The sequence below is a fragment of the Ictidomys tridecemlineatus genome, unplaced genomic scaffold (genome assembly GCF_052094955.1).
Source record: "Ictidomys tridecemlineatus isolate mIctTri1 unplaced genomic scaffold, mIctTri1.hap1 Scaffold_601, whole genome shotgun sequence".
Lineage (NCBI taxonomy): Eukaryota > Metazoa > Chordata > Mammalia > Rodentia > Sciuridae > Ictidomys > Ictidomys tridecemlineatus.
Window position 1 is genome coordinate 111,709 of NW_027524096.1, and position 9,311 is coordinate 121,019.

Sequence of the window (9,311 nt, forward strand, 5' to 3'; positions counted from 1 at the left end):
GGAGGCATTGCAAAGCTATTATCCACAAGGGGCCAAGAAGAGAGGCTTCTTTGTCTTGTGTCAAAGAAGACAGACAACCACAGGGTGCCTACTTTGGCGACCTTTCCTGACCTAGTTGAGTACATGAGAAAAGCAGTTCAATGAAGAATCATTTCTGGTTTCCAATCTTTCTATTCATTGCAAACTGAGTCCACTTAGGACCAGAGGCCATTTCTACAGAGAAGAGTGTGGTAGAATAGAACCCTTCACAGCTTGTAAACTCTTCTTGGAGAGAGAGAGAGAGAGAGAGAGAGAGAGAGAGAGAGAGAGAGAGGGAGAGAGAGAGAGAGAGAGAGAAGAAGAAGAAGAAGAAGAAGAAGAAGAAGAAGAAGAAAGAGGAGGAGGAGGAGGAGGACGAGGAGGAGGAGGACAAGGATGAGGAGGACGAGGAGAAAGAGGACATGGAGGAGGAGAAGGAGAAGTAGAAAAATGAAAATAAGTTGAAGGAGGAGACCATGAATAAGAAGGTCAAGATGACTTTAAGAAGAAGCATGAGGAGAAGATGAAGAAGAACAAGAACAAGAAGGAGAAACACAAGCCGAACAAGAAGTATAACAATAAATTGATTAAAAATGTGAATGAGAATTATACTCATGAGGAGAAAATGCAGAAGTGGGGAACTCAAGAGAAATATATATCTCTGGATGGCACAGCCCTGCTGTGGACATCCTCCACCTACGCTCAACACACCTCCAAACCATACCCCTCCAATTAGTGTAGCCCTGTATGAGTGGATGAATCCACTGGCAAGGTGGAGGCACCCACCATCAAGTGCTTTTCCATAAACCGACCTGTGATCATTGCTGCAGTGGGGAGAAAAATTTGAACACATGAGTCTTTGGGGACCAATCCAGATACAAACTCTAGCTGTTTGTCTTTGGTGGGTCCAACGTGAACTAAGAAGGTCTGGGGTACAAGGGGCTATTTCCTTGAAAGGTGTTCCTGTAGGGGACCTCCTGTGCATAGAGGGTCCTCAGGGAGGAATCAGTGGGGAGTCTTTGGTGCAACAGTAGCTGGATTCGGGGGCTCTCAGGTCTGTGTGTGAGACCTGAGCTGGCAGAGGCTCTCAGTTGTGGGGGATGTTGGGTAGTGTATTACTTGAGTGTCACCTACCACGCCTCTGCCCCTGCCTCTCCAGAGCTGAGGATCCCTGCTGATGGAAACGTATATTACGCCCTGGATGGCAGAGTGGATTATAACTTTCTTCTTCAGGAAACAGCTGCCAGCAAGTTGTTTAAAGTCAGGCCAAAGGAGGTAAACAGCCACCTTCTTCAGTCTTTACTCCTGGTGCCACTCCACATCCTCCAAGGGGACAAGAACCTCAGGTTCTGGATGGATGTTGTAGAATGCCCACAGGGCCAATGCCAGGCTGGGTGGGGTGCAGGTGCTGGGCTTTGCTGATGTTGTCATCCCCCACAGTTCTTGCAGCCTTCTGTGGCAGTGGCATCCAGGATCCCAGCAGCTGTGAGCAGCAGCTCTGCGGTGGCTGCAGGACCATTGCCCCAGGCCACCCAAACCAATGAGTGGTGCATGAGAAAAGTCACCAGTAGCAGCTCCTCACTGCTTCACTCCAGCGAGCAGGTGGAAGACAGCCGCTTTGTCCACGTCCTCCTAGAGGGACAGAGCCTGAGGGAGACAAAGCGCATCCTGGTAAGCCCGACAGCAGGGCTGCCTCTTGGGTGTCCACACAGTGGAAGGCAGGAGACACAGCTAACCCTGGGGCTGTGGTGGGAAATTAAGAAGAGAGAGGTCAGTCTTAAGGGCTTGACCTGAGTGGGGAGAGCCTCAGCATGCCCAGCTGCAGCGGTGAGTGGGCCTGTGTATTGTGGGTTTGGCAGGCCAGAAGTGCAGACGAAAGTGCTGTGGACAGATGAAGGCAGAGATATGTCCAGGGTGCAGGCTGCAGTGCCTAGAACTTGGTATTCTCAATGAGTGAGGTTGGAGCAGAGGAACTGGCAGTGACTTGTCACATGTGTAGGAGGGGGTGTGTTCCTGGTGGCAGGAAAGAGAACCTCCTTAGCATGACTAGGTGTGGAAATGTGGGGTCGGGATCACCTGGGGGGTCATGCCAGAGCTTCGGAATGTCAGTCTTTGCATGTATGTAAATACAGAACTAAAGGGGTTCTTGGCAGAATTTCTATGGATGTGCAGTAGACACGCTAATGCTGCAGGTGTCCAGCTGCAGAGGAGACATGTTCAGTGACTGCCAGTGCTGAGTCAAGTACATCATTAGAACCAGACCCGCACCGAGCTTCCAGAGCCCAGGGCCTCTCCAGGCTATCATGAAGCACTCAAGTGCACACTCTTGTATCTGAGTCTGTTTTGTGTAGTGGCAGTCAGGACCAAAATTTTCAGTGCATCTGCCTCTTCCACCCACAAAGGCAGCCTGCATCCCAGAGCACACTTGGTGCACAGATCCCTGGCCCATTGCTGTCATCTCAGTGAGATGAGAGTGTGTCTGCGCATAGGCAGTTTGGTCCTTTGACCTGAGTGGAATGTGGCTCCCCAGGGAGAGGGGAGATGGCAGGTACAGGCAGATATTTGTACCAGGATTGTTCTAGTAGCACGTTGCAAGAACCCAGGGGGTATATGGAGGACACACTCAGGTAGCAGGATAACAAGATTGTGCCCTTGTATATGTAGCTGAGATTTCTCCTGAATGTTTGACCACAGTCTTCTGGGTAGCTCCTCTAAAATCCATTCTCTGATGACATTTGTCCCACCCTGATCTAGGTGACGTGTCAGGAGAGGGTGACAAGCCTCATCCGCAGGGCCTTGGACCAAAATTTGTTGCAGCATGAGGATGTGGACAACTTTGAGCTGCTGAGAATGATGTCTCTGCATGACAGTAAGTAGGACAATCAGACAGTGGGGAGACATGATCCACAGTGGGCTCAGGATAACTCACAGCCAAGAGAAAGTGGGCCTTGGCCCTAAAATAGCCAGAGTGTGGTGGGCCTGGTGCAGGAAACCAAGTGCAGTGATGGGCGTGTCCAATGTGGAGGTGTTCAGTGCGGCCCCAGGGGGCTGCTGGACCTCCCGAAACGTGTTCTCCCCTGGACCTGGTCTGGCAATGCAAAGCTAATATCGATGAGGGCAAGGCAGAGAGAGGCTCAATCCATCATCAGTTTGGTTTATGGCTCACTGATAAGGATGCCTTCAAATGAAGAGGATCAGAGCATGGGTCCTGATTGGATCAGCATTGCTATGGACGGAAGCCGCACAGGTCCCAATCCATGGCCAGGATATGAGAAGTCCTGCCTACTCAAGAATGTCAGGATTGCAGCAACTGGGAACAGCACTCAGTGAAGAGGAAGTCAAGGCCAGGGGACAGCCTGTTTGGGTTCTTTTTGGAACAATTCCAAGTCCTCTGTGCCTGGGTGCCCATCTCCTGGAGATATCAGAATGGCCAGGTTATTATTCCTTCCAGCAACAAAGAAGGGCATCTGAAGAACAGAGGCCACAATGCTGAGCTGTCCACAATGCCAGTGCTCTTTCCTTTCTTGTGAGCCCGACACTCCTAGCCTCCACCATCCCAGCCTGTCTACAGTAGAACCCACCATCTGTCGGGCACGTAAGTGAGTTTTCCCATTTTCACACACCGCCTCATTTGAGTTGGCTCTGTCTCACACATGAGGAAGACTGAGGTGCAAGGAGCTGGGCAAGGGGCAGTGTCTGCGAATCTCAGGGACTTGGGAGGCAGTGCATGGGGATGGGGATTTCCAAACAGCCTCAGAAACTTAGGGAGACCCTGTACCCAAGTCAAAAGGCCTGGGAATGGTCTCAGTGCTTAAGTGCCTCTGGTTTTATCCCTAGTAAAAAAATAAGCCAGTCAAAAGGAATTACCAAACCGAGAATCTACAAAGGTGATTTCAGAAACAGACTTTCAACCCAAACATCAGTTGAGAGCAGGCTCCAGACCAGGGGAGGTTTGTGTGTAACAGACGTCAAAAGGGAGGACTACGGGGGGCCTGGAACCCACTAGGTGTGATGGCATCTATGCCTTATGGCAGGAGGGTGGCAGTGATGCTGGCCCTCTCCTAGATTTTGGAAACCTTGTTTTCATTGGGGAAGCTTTATGGAGGTGGAATCTATTTTAGCAATCCTGGTCCAGATGAGGTGCTGACTACCACAGGTAGAAGCCTATCCAGAATGCGGTGTCTGTTATTCAGTCTTTCCTGACTGTGACAATGACAAAGAAAGGAAGTCACTTGTCTTCGGTCTTGGTTTCACTCCTGGCCATTGATTGAGAACTGATTTCATCTTGGACTACTGAACAGAGGCTGCATCTGGGCAGAAGAGTGTGATAGATTTGAACTCCTCAGGACGCCCCACCATTGCCAGAGAAAGAAGGAGAAGGAGGAGGAGGAGAAAGAGACACTCCTGAGTGGGGATAGGATCACACGATAAAGAGCAGGAGGCAGAAGAAGAAAAAGAAGGAGGTGAACAGAAGGAAGGGTGGAGGGAGATACACAAGAAGAAGAACAAGAAGGAATCATGTAAGAACAAGAAAAAGACCCAGAAAGAACTACAAGAAGATGCAGGACAGAAAGAAGAGCCAGAAGTAGAACAAGAACCAGAATAGAAGTACCAAGCAGACAGCTCCTGATGAGAAACAAGGGGAAGGAGAGCGATCCTAGAAAACAATAGAGTTCTCCAGGGCACCACCCTGCTCAAGTCCTCCCATGTCCATGCCCAACACACCTCTGATGGATACCACCTCCCCTCCGTGTATTCATCCATGAGTGGATTCATCCAGGGCAAGGGGATGAATTCCCCCACCATCCAACGCTTCCCTGAATGCCCATGTGTGAGCATGGCTGCCCTGGGGAGAAAGGCCTAAGCACAGGAGCCTTTGCCAATCCTGATGCAGATCCTAGCAGTGTCCCTTTGGCAGATCCAACCTGCACTGAGAAGTTCTGGGCCCAAGGTGCTGTTTCCATTGCCAGGTGCTCTTTTGGTTTAGAATCCTGTACATCATCTTCTCCAGGGAAGAATCACTGAGGGAGTCTTTGGTGGCACTGTAGCTGGATAGGAGGGCTCTCAATTCTGGTGCAGGCTCGCCCTGACGGAGACTCTCAGGGGTTGTGGGTGTTTTGTGGTCTAATCCTTGAGTGCCACCTAACAATTCTCTCCACTTTGCTCTGCAGAAATCAAGGTCCCTGACCACTCACTGATGTATCTGTCCATGAATCCACAAATCAAATATTATTTCATCGTGAGGAAACGCCGCGAGGTCAAGGGAAAGGAGGTAAACACCTACCTTATTCAAGCTGTACTTGTGCTGCCATTCCACTCCCACCTGGGGAAATGAGAAGCCTGAGCACCTGGACATATGTGCTAGAAGCCCATAGAGCCAACTGACAGGCTGGGGTGGCTTTCTGTTTCTGGGTTTGCTGATGTTCCATCCCCCACAGTTCTCAGAATCAACCTGCAAGTCCTCCAGGCCGCTTTCCCAAAGGCAGGTGGGAGACACCTGCTTAATTCGTGTCCACTTAGAAACACAAAGTCCAAAGATGGCCAAGAATGTTTTGGTAAGCCTGGGAGCAGGAATGTCCCCTGGTGCTTACACCTGGGTGGGGAGCAGACACTGGTCCAATACCATGGACTACTCATGCCCTCTTGATTTGGAGCTTCTGGATGATCAGGAGGATAGATGGGAATCAAGAAGGAAGAGGTCAGTGTGAAGGGCTGGAGCTGAGATGAGGGAGAGCAGCAGCTTGTCCACCGCCATGTCTGAGGGAGTCTGTGTGTCAGGTGGCAGCATGCAGTCCAGAAGGGCAGAGGCAGGTATGGGTGACAGATGAGAACAGGCCAGGACCTAGGTTGCAGGTTCCTCTGTATGGGATGCTGGCCTCTATGGAGCAGGACACCAGTATGAGGTTCTGCATGTTCCTTGAACAAGGAGCTGAGAGGGTCTCTCTGCAGAGTCAGTATGGATGTGGAGCAAGCACACTAAATGTCCAGGTAACCCAATGTCCACCCTTGGCGGAACAGGTGCCCTCGTACACCCCAGCCAGCACTGAGCCTCTGGAGGCCAGGAGCTCTCATGGCTATCTTTCATCACTCCTGAGTGTGGTCATGTTCCTGGGTCTGATTTGGGCCCTGGCAATCCAGACCAAAGCCTCTAGGTTTTGTGCCTAGGCCATTCCCAATGCCGCCTGCATCCTCGGGCAGACCTGGGATCTTGGAGGCTATTGTCCCATTCCTCCCAACTTGTGGGATGAGATTGCATCTGTATGCAGGTAGTGGGGTCCTTTCACTTGGAGAGAAGTGCAGCTCCACAAAGAGCAATGGCAGGTCCAGGAAGTCCTATGTACAAGGATTGGGCTAGTAGCCTATGGGAAGAGCCCACGCAATGAGCAGGAGGTCAGCCTCAGGTAGTAGGGTCATGGATGTTGCCCTTGTATTTAGAGTGGAGGTGCCTCCAGAATGCCCCTGCCCACTGTCCTTGAGTAGTCACTTCAAGGCCCATTTCCTGAAGGCCTGTCTTCCATGCTGCTCCAGGTGACCTGCCACGATCGGGCTCCTGTCGTCATCCGCAGGGCCCTCGAGCTACACTTGCTTACTCAGGAGAAGCCGGAGGAATATGAGCTGGGCCAAATCATCTCTCACCGTCAGAGTAAGTGGGACAATCAGATGACAGAGAGCAAGGGTCAGGATGTGGACTCAGGTCAACTCTTAGCACCAAAGAGCAGTCTCTGACCCCCAAGAACACTCCAACAGGGTGTGTTGGGCTCGTGCACAAAGCCAACTGCACTTCTGCTGGTGTAAGCTCTCCAGGTGTTTTGGTATACCCCAGTGGCTAGTGCGGCTCCCCACCAGGTGCCCTGCCCAGGACATGAAGACGCATGCAAAGCTGACATCATTGAGGAGTGAGGAGGAAAGCCTCTTTCCAGGAGCAGTATGGTTCTGTGGTCTGAGATAGGAGTGGTTTCAGAGGAACATGGGAATGCATGGGCTAAAGATGGAACTGGCATTTTGTGGACTGAAGCAGTAGGATTGAAAGCCTTCTGTGTGACCAGAAAACCACTGCCTGGGCAGAGCATTGCCAAGATTCTAGCAAGCAGTAACAGGATGAAATTGGGAAGAAAACACAGCCTGGGAGACAGCTTGAATCATCTGTTTTTGCATCAATTCCATGGTCTTCCGCACCTGAGTCCACTAGCCAAGGAGTGATCCCAATAGCCAGGTTATGATCCCTAACTAGAGTCAGATGAGGGCTTCCTGAGCACGTAGCCACAGAGCTCATCTGATAATAATGTCAGCGCTTTTTCATTGGTTGGTTGGTTGGCTTTTGTGAGCCAAACACCTCAGCAGCCATTATCCCAGCCTATGTACGCTGAAGACCACCATCCCAATGAGTTCTAGGATCACTTGTCTCCTATCTTAACCTTCTGTTAGGTTAGTAGAGTCTACGGAAGAGGAAGTCTGTCTGGGGCCTTGGTAGCCTAAGAAATTCATAGCAGAGATCCCCACATCCAACCCAGAAGGGATGGAGAACAGGCTCTAGGTTAGAGGAGGGCGACAGGAAAGAGGTGTTCAGAGGAAGGAGAAGCTGGCTGTTGTATTCCCCCACTCGGGGTCATGGCACCACTGGGCCATACACCATGTCGGAGGGAAGCAGTCCCTTTGCTGGTCTTTGGAATCATTGTTCTCAGGAGGGCAGCATTTGGAATGTGGCCTCCATTCTCAGAAGCCTGGTTCACATGGAAGCAGGCTCCACCAACGCAGAAGCGTGGCTCTAATGTGGTATCCGTGCTGGTCAGCCTGTCCTCACCGTAGCCATACTTGAAAATCCTAGGCCTTTTCTCTGGGTTTCACAACTTTCTCTTTGGTTGTGCACTGAGGCTGTCCATAAAGCTCTAGTGTGTGGCAGTGGAGAGCTCCTCAGCCCTTGCCACAAAGGCATAGACTGGGAGAGAGAGAACAAGGCTGGGAGAGAGGGAGAGAGAGAAAGACGGAGAGGAGAAGGAGGACCTCTACTTGGAGAATGAGGATTCAGTGGAGCCAACAGGGACAAGGTACTGGTGCCCAGGGCGCACTCCTGTTTAGGTCTTCCTCCAAGCATGCTCAACCTTTCTTCCAGTCCCTCCCACCTCCCAGTAGTGTATTCATCTTGAATGAGAATTTCATGTTGACATCAGAGCACTCACCATCCAATGCTTCCTTCCAAACCCACCTGTGAAGATGGCTCATGTGGGGTCTGAATCTTCGGCACTTTTGTGGGAGATTTCAGATGCAAACCCTAGTGGTGTGCTTTGGCAGATGCAAGAGGACCTGGGATGTTTTGGAGTCCAAAGCCTTTGGTAGGAACAGACATTAGGTCTGTTGAAGTGCTCTGCCTAGTTCTTCCTCAGGGAGGACTGTGGAGGCTGTCTTGTTGGTATTGGTGCTGAATTGGAGAGCTCTCAGGTGTGTGGCTCAGTTCGTTTCTGGCACAGGCTCTCAGATGTTGGGGTGTCCCAGGGAGCACCTCCTGAGCCACCTTATTTTGTACACCCCTCTCTCCCCAGAGCTGAGGATTCCAGCGCAGGCCAACGTATTTTACGCAAAGAACCCTCACACGAAACCCAACTTCGTGCTGAGGAAAAGGAGCCTCTCCCAAAAGAATGATGAGTGGATCCAGCCTCAACCTCCCTCTCGTCCTGCAAAGAAGGCTCCAGCCCTCCTGAGGATGCTTGCAAAACCATTCTGCTGCTGTGTGCCTGGGCGGGGCTGAGGCAGCCCAGGAATATTTACATTGATTACTATTTGCTTCAAAGTTTGAATCTATAGTTTGCCATTGTCTTTGACCTTGTTTAGTAACACAGTTGTTACTCTATCCTGTATTTGTTGTTCCCATTAATATATTATTATTTTAAAATATATATGTTTTTGTTACCTGATCTACTGTGATGATTTGTTACCTGATCTACTGTGATGGTTTTTGATCAAAATTGTGCATTTGATGATAATGAATGCCATGCATTTAGGAACCTGTAGACTCTAGACAATGAATGAATGTCTACTGTTGCATGGACTGGTCTGCAGAGTCCTGTAGCATTTGAGCTTGTGTGAGGGCTTCATAGGGCTTGCAAAAAGTCCGGGTCAGATGGTCCTGCATGAAGCTTAGCTCCTAGTGGTCTCCTCTACAGCATAAGGGCCAAGGAGAAACCCACTTCCACACAGAAGATGGGAAGCTACCTTATGAAGGTGATCGTAGGTGTGGGACCCTCTTGCTAGGACCCTTTTTCTATTGGGCCAAAACTGTGCTCTGAATGTGATTGCTG

At 50.6% G+C, this 9,311-nt stretch overlaps 1 protein-coding gene across 3 annotated transcripts in view; it reads left to right on the top strand.

Moving 5' to 3' along the window:
• LOC144374171 (uncharacterized) overlaps positions 1–8,927 on the top strand; it is a 77,884-nt gene extending 68,957 nt beyond the window's left edge. For all 3 annotated transcript variants that reach the window (XM_078037100.1, XM_078037099.1, XM_078037098.1), the window contains 7 exons: positions 1,178–1,293; positions 1,459–1,689; positions 2,773–2,887; positions 5,190–5,290; positions 5,457–5,573; positions 6,547–6,661; positions 8,556–8,927. In XM_078037100.1, coding sequence (XP_077893226.1) covers positions 1,178–1,293; positions 1,459–1,689; positions 2,773–2,887; positions 5,190–5,290; positions 5,457–5,573; positions 6,547–6,661; positions 8,556–8,761 — 1,001 coding nt within the window. In that variant the 3' untranslated portion in view covers positions 8,762–8,927. The remainder of the gene's footprint in view (positions 1–1,177; positions 1,294–1,458; positions 1,690–2,772; positions 2,888–5,189; positions 5,291–5,456; positions 5,574–6,546; positions 6,662–8,555) is intronic.
• Positions 8,928–9,311: the final 384 nt, after the last annotated feature.